The sequence below is a fragment of the Phodopus roborovskii genome, unplaced genomic scaffold (genome assembly GCF_943737965.1).
Source record: "Phodopus roborovskii unplaced genomic scaffold, PHOROB, whole genome shotgun sequence".
Classification (NCBI taxonomy): domain Eukaryota; kingdom Metazoa; phylum Chordata; class Mammalia; order Rodentia; family Cricetidae; genus Phodopus; species Phodopus roborovskii.
In genome coordinates, this window is record NW_026126560.1 from 849,339 (window position 1) to 870,499 (window position 21,161).

A 21,161-nucleotide genomic window follows, 5' to 3' on the forward strand; every position below is an offset into this window, starting at 1 on the left:
CCAGCTTTCTCTGATCTTTAACACTTATTTCATTTTGCAAGTGGTAAATGGAAAAGGAACATGGCTTCAGTCCCTTGTCCTCCAACATCAAGCCACCCAATCCTGGGGTGTGCTCCTCAGGCCATTCCCACTTTATGGGCTGATCCACCATCACCACATTGAGCTCTAAACAGATGGCTGATGATGTGGAACCATCTGGAGACGTAAACACTTGACATTCCAGCAGAGTAGATGACAAAGAAGGACAGGGTGGATGAGACTGGAGCTTATGAGTACTGAAGTGTAAATGGAAAGTGGGAAGTGTGTTTATTTGAGGGAGACTGAGGGGCAGGGAGGTGGTGTGGCAGTGAGGCTGGTGTGGGGTCACAGTGCCTGGGGAGAAGGGAGGGACTCCATCCTCTGCCAGCTTCTGCTGTGGTCTCGTGAGGGGCATCAAACAAAGACTTTCACGAAGTCTACCAAGCGTGGGTCCTTGTAGAGCTTTTCCTCCAGTGCCAGGTACTTCAGTGGAGCCAGCTCTTTGTGCCTGAGCAGAGGGAGGAAGGAGGTAAGCGATAGCTAAGCTATCAGATTGCTCCCAGGAGGCCGCCTGGCTCTGCCCCTTACCGATTGAGCCTCTGTTCCAAGATTCGGATGCGGAACATGGCCTGAGAACAGTAACTCAGGTACAGGTCTTCATCCTCGGGGGTCAGGGTTACCTGGTTCTCCTGGTACCATTGCTGCTTCTTCTGCAGTTCCTGAGTCTCCTGGGGGCATAGGGAGATGAGCAGGGGGAAGGTGTGAACTGATTCTCAGCCAGGGTATAGGCCTATAGTTTACCAGACAGCCCCAAGAGGATTATACCCCCATTCTCACCTCCCAAGGAGAGGGGCAGAGTTAGAAAATTACAAATTATCTTGGGTGGGAACTACTGGAGTCAGGATTAGAAGGACGGCACGTGAATGAAACCAGAACAGGGCCAAAACAGCCAATCAAGGTTAGGGATATGGCTCTGTGCATGGCCCTGGGCTTCACCCTTAGCACCTCATATACAAAATCAAAACAGTTGGGTGTGGTGGTGCACACCTTTAATCCCAGTACTCATTGGGTAGAGGCAGATGGCTCTCTGTGAGTTTAAGACCTGTTTGGTCTACATTGTAAGTTCCAGGCCAACTGGGGCTACAGAATGAGACATAGTCTCAAAAAAACAGAAACAAAACAAAAAAGAAGGGCACTGTCTGCTCTCCAAAGGTCTGAGGTTCGATTCCCAAAACTCACATGGAGGCTCACAAGCATCTGAAATTCTAGTCCCAAGGGATCTGATGCCCTCTTCTGGTCTCTGAGGGCACTAGGTGTGCACATGGTGTACATACACTTGTGCAGACAAAACACCCCCCAACACACAAAACAGCTGCATGATCTAGACAAGTTGCTGACATGTTCAGAGCTCCCAATAGCTCATCTCCAAAAATAAGAATTATTGTATCGAGTTCCAAGCAGCTCTGCTCTGTGCCCTCTATGAAGGCTGGGACACTGCACGGTGACCACATGGTATGTGCCTCACCTATCTCACAGAAATGGTCCAAAGACTAGGTGTTGTTAGAATGCACCACCCGTCAGCCCATCTATCCACAAACCTATTCATCCATTGCTTTTCCCCTTGTCTGCCAATCTTATCCACCCATTTGCCCACACACTCATCACCCATCCATTCATCCTTATATCATATCCCACCTCTAATCCTCACCCATATCCATCTACCCACATATCCAACTGTGCCCACTTATCCACTTCATCCGTTTACCCATCTACCTGCCTGCCTATCCACAAAATCTTCACCCACCCACTCATCCACTCATCCATCCAATGGCAAAGTGGGGAGAAGAAATCGGGTATTTGGAAGTCCCAATTACAGATATACTCATCCACCCATCTGTGTCACACATCTGTGAGGCACTGAGCAAAGACTTCAGGACCCTCCCTTGCCTTGGGCCCTGGCCACACCTTCTCAAAGCGCGCCTGGATGAGGTTAGCCTTGTCGATGAGGCGCTGCTTGAAGTCGCTGAGACACTCGTCCTTGAGGCGCACGGCCTGCCAGCGTGTTAGCTTCTCTCCTGGAGGGAGCTGTGCCAGGAATGGTGCCAGGTAGTCCAGCTGGGCCTCCACCTGCCGCAGGTGCTCCTCATGCAAGACACGCTCCTATGGGCCAGGGAACCAGCTGAAAGAGCAGGGTGTGCAGGAGGCCTCCCGGGCCGCTGAGTCCATGGCACAACAGCACAAAGCCAGGTCCCATCACAGGCTTCCTGTGAGACCTAAGTTCCTAAGGATCACCGCTTGACCCATGTTTACGGGTGACATGTAATTCCTGTTTCTGATATGAATTCATCTCTCAGTCTGAGCCTCAGTTTCCCCCTCTGAAAACAGACCCGCTTAGGTCTGGAAAGTACACAGCCTGGGCCTGACGGTGAATGGTGGTGGTTAGCAATGATGCCAGATTCCTATCATTTTTCTCTTTGGCCCATAAGGCCCTACATGGGGCATACAGGAGCCAGAGAAACTGAAGCTGTAGGCCTAGCCTTGCCAAGCCAACTGCAGACCACTTCAGAAATCTGCACTACATAGAGGATGTAGAAGCAAGCCTGGAACCCAAACAGGTCCTCCCACCTGCGGGAGGGGGTAAAGTCAAAGCCCTGTGTTGCTGAGGCCTGGTGCTCAACTTGTGCCTGAGTCAGTTGACTGGACTCCTAGACTCAGTGGGAGCCCTAGCAGAGGTAGACATGTAGGTTTTATCCTTTCTCCATTCCAGGCAGGCTTTGGTTTTGCCACAGTCCTGGATCCTAAGTGCTCATTGGGGTGACCCATCAACACAGTCGGCATGGCACTCGATGGTCAACAAGAATACTCACCTGACACCATCAGGGATATCATCCCTTACAAAGGGCTCCCATGATCTCCCTATCCTGAAGGTTGGGCTCTGGGCAAGGAGCCCTGAGGAATGCAGGGAGGCTCACCATGGCCTCCCGATACTCTTTGCTCTTCTCATTGCGCTTGGTATCATAGATGGAGATGGTCAGCGTATGTGCCTCCTCCTCCTCTTCCCTCAGCTTCAGGATCTCCAGCACCTTGATCCCACATAATGGAGACTATGAACATCTAAGATCCTCCCTACCTCCCTGCCACACACACCCCCACCTCTGGGAGGGCCTTACCTCTAGCTCTGACTCCCAGGCTTGATGTCGAGACAGCTTTTCTTCATTCTTCAGGTGAATCATGGTCTCATACTGATAGAGAAGTTTCTTGGTGTGCTCCATTGGCTCTACCTGGGACCAGAACCACCACAGTGAGAGAGGCTGCAACTGGTCAGGTCTAGGACCACTAGGTTTAAATCTACTGCCTTTGTCTAGCTGGGTGACCTCAAGCAAGGTGATTAACCTCTCCAGACCTCAGCATCCTTGTCTACTGAGGCACAGTAACAAAGAAGGACCAAAGAAAGATACATAGGAGCTGAGGGCTGTGCTACAGAGTGCTAACTAGAATAGGAAGGCGAGACCATCTAGGAGATGAGGGTACCCTGCCACCTCCAGGATGGGCCTGGGATGTGGAGTCTAGGTTCCCCAGAGGTGCAGGTGGGGACCAGGAGGAAGTCTCAGCCTGCCGGGTTCTCATTTAGGTGGAAATGGGACGATTTTCAGAGGAACTGCAAGAGAAAGGTCCTAAGACGGGACAGATATGGATTTCCTGGTGGAGTCTTAATGGGGGAAAGGAGAGGGGAATCCCAAGTGAGGCTGCAGGCACAGTTTGCAAAGTGTACCCCCACCATCCCCCACCCCAGGCCCGGTGCAGTCACCAACCCACCTCGAAGCTGATACACATGTCGGGTGTCATGATGATCTTGTTGCCTTTGCTGTCCACCTCTGTGCGCCTCAGGAACTCACGCTTGGATGCGGTGATATAGTCATCCCGGCAGTGGTAGCGAAGCTGAATGCGCTCCTCCAGGATCAGAAAGATACGCTCTGCCACGTCCTCATCTGCAGGCTTTGCTGGATTTCGGAAGAACCGCTCTGTGATTTTCTGTGTGGCCAGAGCATGCAGAGGAGAGAGGGAGATCTCTATGCATGCTCTGGATCAACCCCTTCTAGCCAGACAATGGATTCTGTGACTCCTGTGGGTTCTTGGTAGCCAGCCACATCAGTTTCACTTGGTGTTCTTCGGTTCCCTCCACCACAAAACTCTGCTTGCCTGCGCCTGGAGATGGGGAGCTGGCACCTCTCCAGAAAGCCTATCCCATCACTGGGCATCCCTTGCTATGGAAAGGAGCTCCTTCAGTATGTGGCTAGAAAGCACAGTGGGCTAGGACTTTCTAGAAAACCTTCACCTCAGATCTCAATAAAATTAGGGGGAAAAAAGTGTGTGCCTTGGTGTGCATACAGTCACTTGTGTGGTGGCCCGAGATGGACATTGGCTGTCTCAGTTACATTCCCAAACTGCATTTCTCAAAACATGGACTCTCCTGAACCCAGAACTCACTGGGTTGCCTTGACTAGCTGGTCAACAAACCTGGTGTTTGCCTCCCTGGTGCTGGGATTTCAGATGGGTGTCACAGGGCTTGGCTGTTTTCATGGGTGCTGGGGATCAAACTCAGGTCTTCATGCTTTATTGAGTGAGCTATCCCTCCGTCCTGAATTCATTGAGGTAGGGCCTCATGTGGCTCAGACTGGCCTTGGACTCCCTATGTAGCTGAGGGTTGCCTTGAACTCTTGATCCTTTAGCCACTACCTCTTACATGCTGGGATCAATGTCCAACTAAGAACAAACCTAGTAGTCCACAGTAATATTGGAGAGAAGTCATTCTGAGATAGTTTTATATCTCCTCTAGTTCTCACATTCCCATATATCTGGTCGTAAGTGTGTATTTGTTCATTACAATAAGGGACACAGCTCAGCCCTAGCAAGCCCAGGGGTCTGCATTTGTTAAAGTGCTAGTTTTACATTTAGAACCCTGGCAAAATCACAGGCCTTGATGCCATCCCAGAACTAGGTCTTCCCATTCTGCCCACCCTCTATCTGCCAGAGCAGGTGGGCAGCCAGTCCCCAGCCCAAGCATGCTCTCACCACCATGGGCCTCGGGTTGGACTCTGCGCTGTTCTGGGTGAGCTTCTTGATTCTGGGTCCAAAATTGATGTGGCGATAGGAGAGGAAGTCTGAGCGCCCTTGATAGCACTCTGTCATTGTCATGGGCGTCTCCTCCCGCTTTATCAGGCCATCCACACGGATCATTTCATAGAACTCCATGATGCGGTCCATCTCGGGCAGCATAGACTTGTAAGAATGCACTGGGTGTGGGGTGGGGAGTGGGGAAGGGAAGGGGTCAGGTGAGCAGCAGGAGCTGTGGCAGCTGACTCTGCACCCAATCCCAGGCCCAGGCAGAGGGCAGCTCCTCAGTACACATGAGCATTAGCCATGTACCCAATCCCCACCCTCTGGATATGGTTACATCCAATTCTTCATTTCTATAAACAACTCCACGATGAACATCTGCGTCATGCACTTATGGTTCCTGCTCAGTCTTTGCTAACAACAAATTCTCAGCAGAGGAATTACTGGGTCAGAACATGTGTAAATTTTAAGGCCATTGTTGTTAGAGACAGAACACAGGGCCTCAGGAATGTTAAGCATGTATTCTGCCCCTGAGCTCCATCCCCACACTAACACCATCCCCACACTAACATAGTTAGCTCAGTTGTTCTTAAGAATGGCCTTCCAATATCTATAGGGAGTGATTTTCTGTGGCTTTCGATCCCTGTCACATCTGGTTAGGACCATCTGCTCACACAAAAGTAGTGGCATGGTTGGTCCCTTATTGGTTTAATCTTGAAATTTTCAACTCCCAAATGCAGTTGATGTGTTCCCATGTATTTGTTGGCCCCCGGATTTTTCTCTGGTGAGTTTGGGGTAGGATCTGGATCTTAGAAGGCATACTCTTTCTTCCCACCCTCATAGACCCCCTAGCCATACTCATACAGTGGGCACTCAACCCTCTGCATCTTCCCTGGTTAGTGGTGCTTAGTTAACTTTACTGCCCAATGTTCTTAGTCCTTTTACATGTCCCAGCCACAGAACAGCATGTAGCCCTGGCTTTGACTTCCCTGGAGAGCTGCTGGCCAATGGTATTCTTTGCTGAGCTTCCTTGGTTGTCTGCACACCTTATTATCAGAGGCAGAAGTGTCTGTGCTTGCCACCCAAGAACCTCGTTGATACCTGGGGCTGGTTCTTTGCATCACATATATGTACGCCCTGCTCCCCTGCCCAGGGCTCTTGGTTTCCCAGCAATGGATCCACATACCTCGCAGAGCTTGGGGATGGCCCGGCTTGAAGTAGTCCACCTGCAGGCCTGTGGTCTTGAATATGTGCTTCAGCTCCAGCATGTCCTCTCGGTTCTGGTACCACTCCTTTATCTCCAGAACTTTTGTACCTGTGGGGACCCAAAGATGGTTGCTGCAGGCGAACCAGTTCCTCTGGCCTCTGCCCCACAGACATCGAGAAAGTAGAAGTGATATGCCCAGAGTCACCCAGTACATTGGGTTGTTCCCCATTCTGGCCCCCAGGGTGTCTTACACTGTAGGTCTTCATAGATGGTGAGGCGGCATACCAGGCCATTGTTGTTGAGGTATGGGGCCCACTTCTCCAGCTGTGCCCTCTTGTACTGTATCACTTTCTTTCCATTGGGGCAACGGGTCTCAAACTCTGTGGATTCAGAGGGGGCTGGGGTCTCTCCTTCCACCCTTCCTAGCTATTCATTTGTTTTCTGCTTTGCTTATAAAGTGCCTCCAGGCCCAGAAACAGCCCCAGGGAGGAAGAAAATAGTCACTAATGCTGGCTTCAACTCTTCCAAAGGCATCCAAGCCAGAATCCCAGTGCGACCCAAGAATCATAGCTGTGATCCAGCCACCAGCACTATGCTGAGATGACTTCTGATCCTTCAAAAAACCAACCTTTAGACTGTGATGAGTGCTCCCACCCCAGGGTCCATGACCTCTTCTCCAGCACTTGCTACTGGCTGGAACAGCCTGTACCCTTCCTGTGGGTCTGGGTATTCCCAGATGGGCATATGTAGACATGAAGCCTTCTTCATCCATGCCTCCTGGGGTCTGACCCCTTTATACCATCTACTACAGGTCCTGCCTATGGCTTCCTCAGAACAGGGGATCTGAAGGACGGAAAGAAGCCATGTTCCAGACTTTGTTAGTTATGATGTTAACACTCCAGATGTGTGCCAGGTGGTGTCGGGCCCTGGGCACAGAGCTGGTGGGGTGTTGAGATGGGTGTAAAGAAGGGCCCAGGAGGCCTCTATGGCCTCTTTGCTGAGCTATGGCCACAGAACTACCTGGGGGCTAGGAGTGGTGAAGGACAGAGACCTTCTGGGGTGATCTCAATCTGGGCGACCCATGAAGGCGGCATGTCGAAGCTCTTATCCTCCTCCTCTTTGCCCTGTGAGGAGAGGAGGTGAATGCTGGCCAGAGCCCTGCAGCAGAGGCCTTAACACAGCTCTGTCCCCTCCCCCAGACCCAGGCTTGCTAAGGGGGCGGTCAGTTTCCCCGAAGAGCCAGAAATAAGGAGCATGATCAGGACAGGGAAGAAGAGGGATCGATTGCGGCAGATCCCATTCTCTACTTGTCTGGTCTAAGATGGTAATGCCTGCTCTCATACTCTGTCCTTCCAGCCAAACCACCCGAGGCCATGATGGCTACTCGGGATCCTAAGTCAGATGGAACTATATTTTTAACTATACCAGGTAAGGGGAAGTTCTTCATCCTCTAAGCCTTAATTCCCTTAGCTGTTACCTGGGAGGACTAAAGAATGTCATGAACAGGGTTTATGTGTATATCTTGCCACAATGCTCAGACCTTGGACAGTTGCTCATCTAATTGTGACTCCTTTTAGGAACACCCAAGATGAGCAGTCAGCAGGGGGCATTGGCAGAACTTTCTTGAGACAGCCCACGAATCCCAGGGCCGGGTCTGGTCTCATAGCTGAGTACTAACTCTCAGGCTCTATCATCTGTCCATGTTGGAGGTAACTGTGACAAGGCTTCCAACTCAGGATTGCATGCCCTGCATGATGCTGGTCCATGCCACATCCAGCAGGGGACACCAGTGCTCAGAAATGAGCTGGAGTACAGGGTGACTCAGTCACAGGCAGCTCCCAGAGCTGAATCATCACCACTGGGAACCCAGATATGATATGCCAGACTGTTCAGGGTCAGCTCCCAGCTCTCTCATTTCCTGGGTGGGCCTTTTGGTGCCTCATTTTGCCTGCTGTCTATAAGCTTTGCAGGTGGAGAGATTTAAATGAGCAAGCTCAGATTTCACATCAAGCAGAGTCTGTCCCTCAGTATTGCCTGTTATTATGACCATCACTTAACTTCCTTCTAAAAATCACACACCAAAGCCTTCACCCTATTACCTATGAATCCAGTTGCACTTGGAAATAAGGTCTTTAGGGAAGAGGCAATGAAGTCTAAATGTGGTCTTTAGGTGACCTTCTTACAATATGCTAAATGTTCTTATGAGACAAGAGAGTTAGGACACAGACCCATAGAGAGAGGGCCAGACAAAGCACAGCACGGATGGCCATCAGCCAACCCAGAGGATCTCAGAAGAAAACAGCCGGGTCAGTGCCTTGACCCTGAAATTCCGGCCTCCTGTAATGTGGGACTCCCAGTTTGTAGTCCTTAGCTATGACAATGCTAGACAACTAAAACACCGGTTACTGGGGCTATGGATACCAAACAGACTATGGCCCTCACCTACTTTTACACATAAGGGAGGAGTGGAAGATCCCAAAGCAGGGGGGATTTGCCTAAGGTCCCTGAGCTCCTAGTCTCTGATTTCTCACTCCAGACCTCATGCAGGAAGCACCCTTCCTCCCTCTCCCTCCACAGGTACTCCTTGTCGGGAGATGATGGAAGGAGAGCTGATGAGGGGGATACCCCAGGCCCCTGGTCTTTAGAAGACCTAAAAGGACAGGGAGGAAAGGCCTGGCTCAATAGAAAGTCACAATGGTGACTAAGGAGGAGCTAGCAGAGTGGCCAGCCCTGGGGCTCCCACTCCAAAGAGATGTGTTTTCTAAGGAGCAGACTGAATTCAGGCACTGTCACTCCTTAGCCCACTGGGTCCTAGTCCAGCCACTAGACTGCTCGGGCCTCTGTTTACTCATCTGTAAAATGAAGGCTCAGACCAGGCCTCTCTGCTTTGAGGAGTGTATGATTGCTACATCTGGGCTCTGTCAGATCAGGCTGCCTGACTCAGAACAGGTAAAGCCAGTCAGGCCACCAGACTCACCAGATCATCTATGTCGTCATCATCGTCCAGCCCTTCTTCATCCTCTTCAGTCAAGGACAGGTGAGGCTTATCAGTTCCCAAGAGCATATACTCCCATCTCACAGGGTCGCCCAGGTCGAAGACCAAGTCCTGATGGAGAGGAAACCAACTGAATGCACCCCCTGGACTGTGCCTGCTCCTAGGACAGTGGAAATGGCTGTTCCCAGAGGCCTGCAGGGGCTGTGCAGAATATCAGGTCCATTCAGTCTCTCAGAGTCCAGCCACTTTCTTCATCTCAACAGGGAAACGGGCACCACTCCCATCCTATCTCCCCAACTCCCCAGGTAGTAATCCTACAGCCTGTCCAGAGACTCATCCCTGCCCTCTGCTGTATGAGAGCATTGTATGTCGCTATGGGTTTTTCTGAGCAGGTAAACTATTGGGAAATGATTGGGTTAAAGTGAGTCTCCTTGGTTTTTCTTTTTGTTTTTGTCTTTTCCAGGCCAGGGAGGCAAGAGTAGCTGCTACTTGGAGCTTGGGAGTATACAAGAGATCTCAGAAGAAACCAGTCCTGCCAGGACCTCAGTCCTAGATTTCCAGAACTGTAAGATAAAGAATTTCTGTTCTTTAGATCCCTACTTGTGAGGAAGAAATGTTTAAATGTGGGCTGGCAGAAAGGAATTGTGGAGGAGAGAGCAGTGGTGTGTGAACACACCACTCTCCCTCCCAGAATTGCTGCTTTTTAATGCAAAATGGCCCCACCAGATGGGTTAGCCACTTATCACTCCATCAACTTCTCCATAAAGCATCTGCTGTAGGCAGGCCCATACCTGGCCTAGGAACACACAGCAGTTGATACAGACCCGGTCTCCACCTCCAGGCACTTTCTGTCCAGTGGAAGGGAAAAGCAACAAGCCAACCGACTTGAACTCAGGCCTCAGGCCTCCAAGTCCTGTGTTCCGTCATTATTCCCAGAATCCCCCATTCCTGACTGAATAGAACCCTGTTGCAATGTGCTGGTCCAAGAGATAGATGGCTATGTCCCCTTGGGAGACAGGAAGGATAGACATGTTTCTATTAGGTGGCCAGTTTCTATGTGTGTGAGTGGAAGCTGAATTCCTGGCATAGAGAGACACCTGTCTCAGCATCTTGCCTAACTCATCTGACCCCAAGGTCTCTCAGCCTTTATTTCCTTCACAGAGAGATGATACTGAGAGGCGTTTATAGGTCCTGGGCCTTTTAGGTTTGTTACCCTCTGTGACAGATAAGGAAACTGAAACCCAGATCTATGCCATTTATCCCTCACTAAACAGATGACATAGAGTCAAAGCTGCCTTCCTCAGGATCAGGCTCACAATGTACACATGCTCAGTGTCTCTTCAGAGATGGTCCTTCAGTCCCTCCTCTAGCCTGCAGGTCCTCATCTTGTCCTTTGAACCTCCACCACCACTCCAGGGCACACCACACCAGTGCCATTGGCAGGTGGAAGTGAGGGAGGGAACCAGCACTGAATCTCCAAATAGGGGCATGGAGGAAGGGACTATGACATTAGTTAACATGGACACGCTTTAGACACTCTTAGAGCGCTGGGACTTTGATCCCTCTGAGAACCTTGACTATAAAGGAAGCTGCTATTTCAAAAACAAACAAGAACCACAATAATTAAGAAGCTGTGCTGAGGGTGTAGCTCAGTGGCAGAGGGCTCATTTAGCATGTGTGAGGTGAGGTTCCATCTACAACTGAGAGGAAAAACAAACAAACAAACAACAACAAAAACAAAACAAAACAAAAACCCAAAGAAGCCAGGATTCATGAAAAGAGACGTCTGAAAGGTGTTTCTGGTTTGGGGTGGTTTTTTCCAGGTAGGGGTCTAAAGCAGTTAAGAGACTGGGAAGAGCTTCTGGGAAGGGTGGGATATAGCTCAGGTACTAGAATGCTTGCCTAACATGCCTGAGGCCCTGGGAGCCCTGCTCAGACCCACATAAACTACAGACTCCCTATTAGGGAGGTGGAGGCAGGAAGAGCTGACTCATGTTCTTCAATTCAAGGTTATCCCTGATTTATATAGTAAGTTCAAGGCTAGATTGGGCTGCCTGAGACTTTGTAAAAAAGAAAAAGGAGGAGGAAAAAGAGGAGGAAGCAGCTTTCAGTATATCCACAGCACTAAGGGGCAGAAATCAGAATGCAAAGTCCTCCAAAGGGAAAAAGGAGACAGGTCCCCCAGACTCTGCTCTGGGGCTTTGATGGGCCACATCACTGGGGTAGAGATAATAAAAAGGCTCAGTTAAGTCCATCCAGGATTGCTAGACCTACTCATTTTCCACTAGTATCTCATCCAACATCTCTGCAGGAAGATTACAACATCTAGGCATTCGATTATCTCCAAAAAAATTTTTTGTGTGTGATTTTTAGTAACATACACACACATGCACACATGGAACATTCAAATATGTGCTCAAAAAGAAAAATTATTTTTTTTTCCTAAGGAAACTCACTGGGTATACTAACCATACTTAGGGTAGGCCCCAAGCCCAGCAGTAGAAGGTCAACACAGAGAAAAACTCAACAGTAGTTTTAGAGGGGTTTTGGTCTCATAATGCTTTGTCTGTTTGATTTTGTCTTTGCTGGCTAGTTTTTAACATTACGGGTCTTCTGCTTATATGTTACGGTCTCTAGTTTTGTATTTTTTGGGGGATTTTTGTGTGTATGTGAATTGTGTGTGTATGAATCTATATGTATGTCTTGTGCTTTTTCTTTGGGTCTTTTTTTTCTGTTTGTTTTGTCCTATTCTGCTTTGTTCTTTTAATTTTATCTTATCTTTTTCTTCTTGTTATTATCATTATTTTAGATGCCTCTGTATTCTAATGAGAAAGAGAAAGCATGTGGATACAGGTGGGTGGGAAGGTAGAAAAGATCTGGGAGAAGTTGGCAGAGGGACCATAATCAGAATATATTGCATGAGAATTTATTTATTTATTCATTTATTTATTTTTGAGATTAAGTCTTTCTGTGTAGTCCTGTCTGAACTTGAACTCTATCAATAGACCAGGCTGGCTTCCAACTCACAGAGATCCTCCTGTCTCTGCCTCCTGGGTGCTAGGATTAAACGTGTGTACCATCATGCCCAGCTTAAAATATATATTTTCAATTAAAAATAAAAAAGTCAAATTTGAGGATGTATATAGAAAAAATAATAGCTATAAACTTAATTTTATTTTTAAAAAATCATAGCAAGTATAAGTGGTCTAAGCACTATAATCAAAAGGCTGGAATGTCAAAATGGATAAAGGAAAGGCCCAACAATACACACTTAAATTTAGAAAATACAAATAGTATTTTATAAAAGGCAAAGATAGCTCATACTTATATAAACCAAAAGAAAGCCAGAGAACCTATATTTATGGTTTATAAATAGTTATCTAGAATGTGTGAAGCAAACATCAACAGAAGAAATAGAAATCCAACATTTATAATCCAGTATTTGGATAATGTCACAATTCTAGAATATAGAAAACCAGCAAAGACATAGAAGAGTTGAGCACTGTTGACTGACTTGAGTTAACTGACATTCAATAGAACACTCCACCCAACCTCGAAGAGCAGACAGTCTCATCAAATACACAGAATGTCTGGACCCAAAACCAAGCCATGATAAGACAGTGGGGACCATAGGTCAGCATTATCTAACAGTCACAGAATTAAGACTGAAATAAAAAACAAACAGATCACTGGGAAATACCTACATATCTATAAAAGAAACACCACTTTGTTTTTGTTTTTGGATTTTCAAGACAGGATTTTTTGGTGTAGCCCTGGTGATCCATCTGCCTCTGCTTCCCAAGTGCTGGGATCAAAGTCATGAGCCACCACTGCCTGTCTGAAACACCACATTTTAAAATGACCTTCAGATCAGAGGATAATTGAATAGGAAAATGAGAGAGAATTTTGAACTGCAAGACCACAGGCTATTGACTATGTGGGATGTCAGTAGAAGAATTCACTGGTGAAATAAAGGTTTATACCAGCAAAACAGGCCCAGAGTAATTACTTCAATTTCCACCTTAAGGAACTAATTAAGAAATTTAAAACAAGCATTAGAAAATAATAAGGATCAAAGTAGAAATAAATAAAAAAAAGCTATAGGAAAGAAATTAACAAAGCCAAACATTGGTTTATTGACAATTATATCAGTATTGATAAGCCTCTAACCAGAATAATTAGGATAAAAAACAAAACAAAACAAAAACATATGAACATATCAGTATCAACACAGAGAGTAGAGTGATGCCATCACTATGGACTCTGAAATATTAAAGGGAAGATAAGGAGCGATTATCAACATTTTTATAGCAAACTTAAATGAAAGAGACAATGTTTTCCAAAGGACAGAAACTACCTGAACTCACTCAAGAATGAATGCCCAGGGCTGGGAGTGTGCTGGTCGGGGCTAGGAGTGCACAGCTTGATGCTGGAGCACTTGCCTGGAACACACAAAGCTTTGGGTTCCATCCCCAGCATTGCCAAAGTACAAATAAATTGTCCAAACCGAAAGTGTAATTTAAAACATTTCCACAAAGAAAACTCTAGACCCAGATGGCTTCCAAGGAAGAAACAATATAGATTCTATATAAAGTCACCTAGAGAAGCTTTTAAAATGAGCATGCAGATAGAAGAGCCCCAAAGTCTTTATAATTTTTAGAGTTAATAAGCAGTTTTAAAACTTCCTGGCTATGAGAACAACCAGTTGTAGTTTTAAAACAATGCAACACTGCACCCTACCCACAGAACAGCTGGTATGAGAAGAGAGAAAATAGGGAGGCATCAGTGTGCACACCTGTAATCTCAGCATTCAAGAGGCTAAGACAACCACAGCAATCTGGCCTAGGGCACCACCCCATCTCAAACTCCCAAATAAATCAATATTGAGCATTGATAAGGAGTAGGAGGGTGTCCAGGCATTCTGGGGGGGGGGCAGGGGCTATAAATTGATGCAGTCCTTTCTTTTTTTTTTCAAATAGGAACACTATGACTCCCCTAAGTCTTGACCAATCAGATGTGAGTATACATGTTCATTGAAATGCAGATAGGGAAATACTCATTGCAGTACTATCCCAAAGAGTCCCACACAGGAAACAACCTAAACATGAAGCTCTAAAGTAGAAAAATACATTCTGGCGTGTTTCAAGAAGAGGGAATTAATAAACAATGGAAATGAACCAAGCACCACACATAGAAGATGGGTGAATCTCACAAACATCTCCATGACTCAACAAGTCCAACACAAAGAACACACACTGTGTGACTCAGTTGATGAGCTGATCTAAATCAGAATAACTGGACAGACCCTGGAAGAAGTCGGCATGGGCTCTATCCCCATAGCTGAGCCCACTCACCACACCCCCCATCTTTCAATGACAGCTCAAATAAATTTATCATCTCCCTGTGGACCTATGCATCTTTTCAAGCGAAGAATATTGGTCTGTATAAATAGAGTTTTCTTCATGTTTGTAGTGCTGGGGATCAACCCAGAGCTTGTACATGCTAAGCTGCTGCTCTCCCATTGAGCTCAGAGCTGGTTACTGGATGGGAGGGGGGCCAGTCCTGGATATGTAGGGGAGTTCTTTTTCACAAACCAATCCAGTAGGATATATGCATTTAAGATTGTGAGTGTGTGTGTGTGTGAGAGAGAGAGAGACAGAGAGAGAGAGAGAGAGAGAGAGAGAGAGAGGAGAGGTGGAGAGAGAGATGTGGCGTGAATATGGAGGTGAGAGGACAACTTGCAGCAACCAGATCTCTCATTAGGGTTGGTGGCAAACATTTTTACCCAATGATCCATCCTACCAGCCCATATCTATGCTGTCCTTAAAGTAAAAATATGCATTTGCGGGGCGTAGGAACTGGACACAGAAGATTTCTGAGGTACGGGTCATATTCTTCCTTAGTCTGGGTGCAGGGTTCAACTTACAGAACTGAGTGGGCAGTGTAAACACATTCCTGCATTAGTGTTATGCTTCCATCCCAAAGTCTGGTCACATAAACCAACAGCCCATAAATTAAAGTTAAGCAGAATGCACACGACAAACCTGGAGAAGTTCATGACCTTGCCAGAAGGGTCCTTGATAGGCAGGAGTGTGATGTCTGTCAGGGGCTGGTAGTAAGGCGGCCCACAGCCCCCATCCTCACCCCCACACCCTGCCAGCACGCACCTTGCAGCAGTTCCAACAGTCCTGCATGTTGATCCAGTAGTTCTTGTGGTTCCATAGGCTCTCGATACCCAGGAAGTGGTTGTCCTTGGTGCTATAGCTGCGTGCTGTTAGTGGGTCGATGAAGAAACTCTCGGGCACCTCACGCTTTCCCGACAGCACCAGGACCCAGCAGTGCACCCGAAGGCCATGCAGGGGGTCGGGCTTGGCTTTCTCTTCCTCCTGCACAGGGAAAGAGGATGACTTCCAGGCAATGGGAGCTCTCCCATCACCCCTCCTTGGAGCTTAAGGTTTCAACCAATAAAATGGGATGAGCTGGTCAGATCTGTGATTCATTCTGTGGGGTGATAGTACCCGGGGTGAGATTTCCTCCAAAGAAGGCAATGTGTTCTACGGCTAAGGAGCACTTTGGTAAATAGTAGGGTGCAGGGCTGTTGAGACCCACCAGGAGGCGCTCTTCCTCCTCCCTGAGCCGCTTCTCTTCCAGGTCCTTGATCCCCTGCAATCTTTTGTCCTCCTGCTCCTGCTCAAACCTGCTGGTCAGGTCCCGGGGCGGCTTGATGGTGTACTTCTTAGGCACCGCCTTCTCTTTCTTCTTGACTGCCTGTCACCCAAGAAGAGAGGAAAGTCCAGCTCCTACCCACAGCCTTCACAGGCTTAATGGGACCCAGGGCCTGCCCTGGCAGAAGAGGGAGCTGTAGTATAGGGACCAATGGGGTTGGGGCAGGGGTCCTCTCTACTGATCAAGCCTAGCTGCACAGCAGAGAACCCTAAGGACCATTCCACCAGCCTAGCACAGGAGACTCTTCACAGGAAGAGCAGTCATATTACCCTGGCTGCCCAGGCTGACCTGGATCCTAGCCAGAAGGTGGAGCAGACTGCCTGAGGTCAGCATTTTGAGGAGTTATCCTTGGGAAGTTTCATACATTGACCCCAAGTTCAAGTTTTCTGGGCCACGAGGGAAAAGAAAAGCCTCTCTGCATGCGTGTTTCTACTTGTACATACATGCACACATCTATAAATATGTACAAAATGATGATATGTGTCCCTGGGAAAGAACTCCCTAGGAGCTTCAGAAGTGAAGTGGACTTGTGACAGTAAAAGAAATGTACTCTCCAGTTCTGACATCACACCCAGATTTCCATCCCAGGGTCTCCATCCTCCAAAACATGTTATCACATTTTGGTAGCTCCAAACATGTTACCACAGTTGCTCTTTTGACCATGCCATTTTATCTTCCTGAACACTAAGAATGATAACTCCAACTATACAGGGTTGTCATGAGAAGCCACCGAGTCAATCCATGCCCACATTAAACCTGTTTGTCATCCAGAAAGTTCTCTATCTTTGTTACTTATTGATAGAAGTTTGATTCCTAGCATTGCAGCTGAGTCAAGAAGGTCATGGGGTATGAGTTCAGAGGCCATGGAAGGAAAAGACACAGGACAGCATTTTCTCATTCCTGTATGGCAGTTTGAATGAAAATGGCTCCATAGGTCCATAGGGAGTAGTACTACTAGGAGGTGTGGCCTTGTTGGAGAAAGTGCATCACTGGGTGTGGGCTTTGAGGTTTCAAATGCTCAAGCCAGGCCGAGTGTTGCTCTCTCTTCCTGCTGCCTGCATCTATATCCTGATCAGGATATGGGACTCTCAGCTCCTTCTCCAACACTGTGTCTCCCTGTGAGTCACCACGCTTCCTACCATGATAATAATGAACTAAACCTCTGAATCTGTAAGCCAGCCCCAATAATTGCTTTCCTTATTAAGAGTTACTATGATCATGGTGTCTCTTCATGCAATGGAAACCCTAACTAAGACACCTTGGTTGGGGAGTCAGGCCTGAGCAAACAGGCTGCCTGGCTCCTCTGCCTCTTCCTCAGTCTCCTGGTTAGTGTTACAGAACCCTGGGTCTCCATCCTTCAGCTACAGAGGGGACTGACTTTTGTCACAGAGCCCTGGAATATGCCCAAGGTATGGGAAGCTCTTTTTGTGCACAGCATGGTGTTTTTACAAACTCAAACAGTAAATGTGTATTTTTTGGTATGTGTGGTTCTGGCATGAAACATGTATACAGCATGCCTTCACAAGTACCCATCACCCACAACCATCACCACATTCACACTTGTACTTCATGTGCTAACTTTAACATTCTTAAATTTTTGAAGTGCTTTTTTTTGTTTGCAGATGTCTGGTCATCATCAAGTTCTTAATCAGCAGACAGAAAACTCAACTGCCACTCACTGGGGGTAGTGGTAACTTTCCCCCATTAAGCGGGATACTTAGGGGCTAGGGATGCAGCTCAGACTAGCATGCTTGCCTGGCACATGCAAGGGCCTTGGTTCCATCCTGGAACTACAAAGGGAGTGTGTGTTTTAGGGGGACTGAGAGTCAAGTACTCACTTAGCCATTGTTTCCCACCATTAGAACAACCAGACAGGACTGTATCAGATGCAAGGGGAAGTGGGTAAGCTTGTGACAGTTAGATAAGGTAGAAACTGTGTGAGTCATAAATTTTGCCCAGTGGGAGCACAGTGTCTTAGACTGAGCTAGGACAAGGCAGTTTGGGGAACTGGGCTGTGGATGATGCTGAAGACAGAGACATCTCTGAGGGTCTGAAATAGGGAGTCTGGAGCAACAGAGGATGCATGGTGATGGCAGCTGGGACCCATAACAACAAGGACAGCCGGATGGGGATGTACTTCTCTAAAGGTGGCTGGGCAGGGACTTAGTCTTCTAAGGTGACCAGGACGGGGACAGAGCCCTGGGCAGGGACACAGTTCTGACTCCTCTAAGGATGGTCAGGGCAGGCCCAGATCTTCTAAGGTGGATGGGCAGCCCCGGGACTTTGTGTTATCTGCCATGTATCAGGCATACCTCTTTGGCCTTTAAGGTGAGTGGACACACTTCCCTTCTCAGGTCCATGAGGCACAGGTCCAGTGAGCCATAGCCATTGACGCAGTAGGCATCATAGCCAGAGCCAATGAGCATGGAGCAGAGCAGGGTGCTGAAGTCAAAGCAGTTCCCCTTCTGGCACTTGAGCACAGTGGTGGAGGAATACAGGTACGTGGGCTGAGCAGGGAACACTGGTCAGTTCGGCCGGACCCTTTGCCCCTCACCACCCACCTGTAGCGGTGGGGTCCCTATTGCATCTGGGGCCTCTTGAGGACATGACACAAGCAGACCCGTGCTACCCACATGTGACTGCCATTTTAGCTGGTGGCTCTCCTCCAATGCTCTCCTCTCTTCCTTCTTTCAGTGCTGGGCTATTTGCCCCTCTTTCCTGTCTCCCTCCATTCTCAATGAAGAGCTGACTGAACCTTTCAGAAGCCCAAAGATGGGGCTGAAGGCTATGGGCAGCTTGGTAGCCCCCAGCTCTTTTGTACCTCCCGAAATTAAAAACAAAACAAAACAAAACAAAAACCAAAACGGGAGGCTGAGGCAGAATCCCCCAGAACAGAGACCGGGCTTGCTGTGTATCCTCAGGCCAGTGGCTGCCTCTCTGTGCCTTCCCTCCCACAGCTGTCTCTCAGAAGGCTGGAGTTTGCCTGAGCTTGTATTGACCAGACTTACCTTAAGCCTGCAGGCCTTACCCCATGCAACCAGGAAGCAGCACTTACTGGCTTGAGTGGGTCAAGCAGGGGAACCATGGTAAGGAAGTCAGACACAAACTGGGCACAGCTGTCCCAGTTGTAGAGTTCTGGGTAGGGCATCAGTGTAGGCCTCAGGGTGGTGCTCACGAACTTCTGCAAGTGAGAGATCATGCCAGGGACCACACAGAGCAGGGACCTTCTTCCTTGACTTCTCAGGGGGACCCTGAAGAGGCCCGGCTCACAGGCCTCGGGGTATTGGAGCAGTCCCTTCCTGGACAGGTCGTTAGGCATTGGCCAGTGGAGGTGACAATGTCTGAGAGGCACCTCTTCACCTTACTCCATGGGGCCAGTACTAGTTTATTCTGGATCTGAGCTGGAAGGACTGGGGATAAGCCCTTCCTTCCAAGCTTAGAGAGGCCAGGAGAATTGCCTAGGGTCATCTGGTAAGAAAGGGCTAAAGGAGACAGATCTCCAACCAGGTTAAGGCCCCTGTGGAGGTTCTGAGCAGAGGGAGCTGGTGACCAGGGTGGTCTGCAGTAGCAGGTGACAGCCCCTCAAGGGAAGAGAAACAGAGCAAAGTGGGGCAGAGCAGGCCCTGAAACCTGGCACAGGTTCCCTGCTTCCCTCCACATGGCTGCAGGCGCCTCCCTGAGCCTCCCTGGGCATCAGTTCTCCTCATCTGTACCCATCCTGCACACAGTAGGGTCCATACAGGCATGTGAGGTCTCCTAGCATGTGTTAGTACTCAGAGCTAAAAGTCACAGCTTGCTCAAGGCTAGCCTGGGCTACACAGTAAGAGCCCCCCCTTAACTCAGGACTAAGAAGAAGGCTGGGGATGTAGCTCAGTGGCATGGTGCTAACCTACCATATGTCAGGCCCAGGCCTGCATTCCCCTGCAGTCTCCTCCAGCTCCTGACAGGCCAGAGCTTCCTGTTCCACAGGAGAGGTGTGATTTGACCCAGACACTGTGGAGAGCCTCATGCCCACTCCACCCCCTGCTTCTGCTCTGGCCCTGCCCTCCAAGCCCCAGGCTTACAGGCACATTGCACTCATTTAGCGGGTGCAAGAAGAGAGGCACTCGGTCTGGGCACAGGTGGCTGTACTGGCGGGAGAAGTTGTCTGCCACCTGCAGCAGGTGCTCCTCCTTAGGTGAGTTGGTGGTGTAGGAAGGAGGCAGCTTGTTGACGTCAATGAGGGCCTTGTTTATGAACCTGTGCCCCAGTGGGGATGGAAAAATTCTGAGTGAGACCATGCTTGGCACCCCAGGAAATCCAAAGCTGGACTGTCTTTGACTTTGCCTTTTCTCCATTTAATCCTCACAACTACACAGAGACTGCATCACTATTCACACTTCCACTCTTACTCAGATGGTGTAAATGCAGGAAAGGGGCGCAGTCTGGAAGCAGACCCTTGAACGGAGCCAGTCCAGGTGCCATCGTCTGCGTGCGCCTTCCCTTGCCTGTCTCTTTCCAACTGTGCCAGGGCTGCTGGGTGGGGCAAGCCTAGTTCTGACACTCACGAGTACTCAGCTGGGATGGGGATCTCGATGGATGCTAGCCTCTTCTCCAGGTCTTGGAGCTCATCCTGTGTCAGGATAGTCTCCTCTTTGCTCACTTCGGCGGGCTTTGTCATCCTCTCCATCTTTTCAGCCCGTTCTGCCCGTTCAGCTGCTTCCTCACGCTCAGCTGCCTCCTCCTCTTCTACCTTCTCTCTCAGGACCTCCATCCTGATATCTCTGAACAGCTAGAGATGAATATCTCTGTAGGAAAAGCAAATATGCTCAGAATGGCCATTGTCAGCCACAAAGAAGTCAATGAGACCACCTCTGCATACTGAGGGACATGGGGATGCTTCCCCTCCACCCATGCATGCTGAGGGACCTGGGAACAGTTTCCCTTGGAAGCATCCCTTCCACCAGGAAGGAAGTCTTCATGTGGGGCTATCCCATCTTTAACACCCTCTAATACAAATCTCCCTTAGAACTAAGACAAGGAGCGTGCCTATTATCACAGCATTTGAGGGGATGAAGCAGGAGGAGTTTAAATTCCAGACTAGCTTAGGCTAGCCAA

At 48.6% G+C, this 21,161-nt stretch overlaps 1 protein-coding gene across 1 annotated transcript; it reads right to left on the reverse strand.

Annotated features, from left to right (window-relative positions):
* Positions 1–213: 213 nt before the first annotated feature.
* Drc7 (dynein regulatory complex subunit 7) lies at positions 214–20,848 on the reverse strand. Its single transcript, XM_051201932.1, has 17 exons — positions 20,612–20,848; positions 20,129–20,303; positions 19,120–19,245; positions 18,377–18,571; positions 15,948–16,106; positions 15,506–15,724; positions 9,321–9,449; positions 7,395–7,467; positions 6,595–6,723; positions 6,323–6,451; positions 5,092–5,312; positions 3,835–4,050; positions 3,189–3,299; positions 2,991–3,101; positions 1,984–2,178; positions 607–746; positions 214–526 (listed from the first exon to the last, which is right to left on the reverse strand). Exons 1-17 carry the CDS (start codon positions 20,815–20,817, stop codon positions 433–435), a joined length of 2,628 nt encoding a protein of 875 aa, XP_051057889.1. The 5' UTR covers positions 20,818–20,848; the 3' UTR covers positions 214–432.
* Between the last annotated feature and the right edge of the window lie 313 nt (positions 20,849–21,161).

What these genes read in the sequence shown, in the direction of transcription:
- Drc7 (XM_051201932.1), bottom strand. Translation starts at nt 20,817, where the DNA reads ATGGAGGTCCTGAGAGAGAAGGTAGAAGAGGAGGAGGCAGCTGAGCGT. An exon ending in AGGAGGAAGAGCGCCTCCTG is followed by an intron (nt 15,725 to 15,947) that starts GTGGGTCTCAAC and finishes TTCCCTGTGCAG; the next exon opens with GAGGAAGAGAAAGCCAAGCC. An exon ending in CCATCCCCAAGCTCTGCGAG is followed by an intron (nt 5,313 to 6,322) that starts GTATGTGGATCC and finishes CCCCACACCCAG; the next exon opens with TGCATTCTTACAAGTCTATG.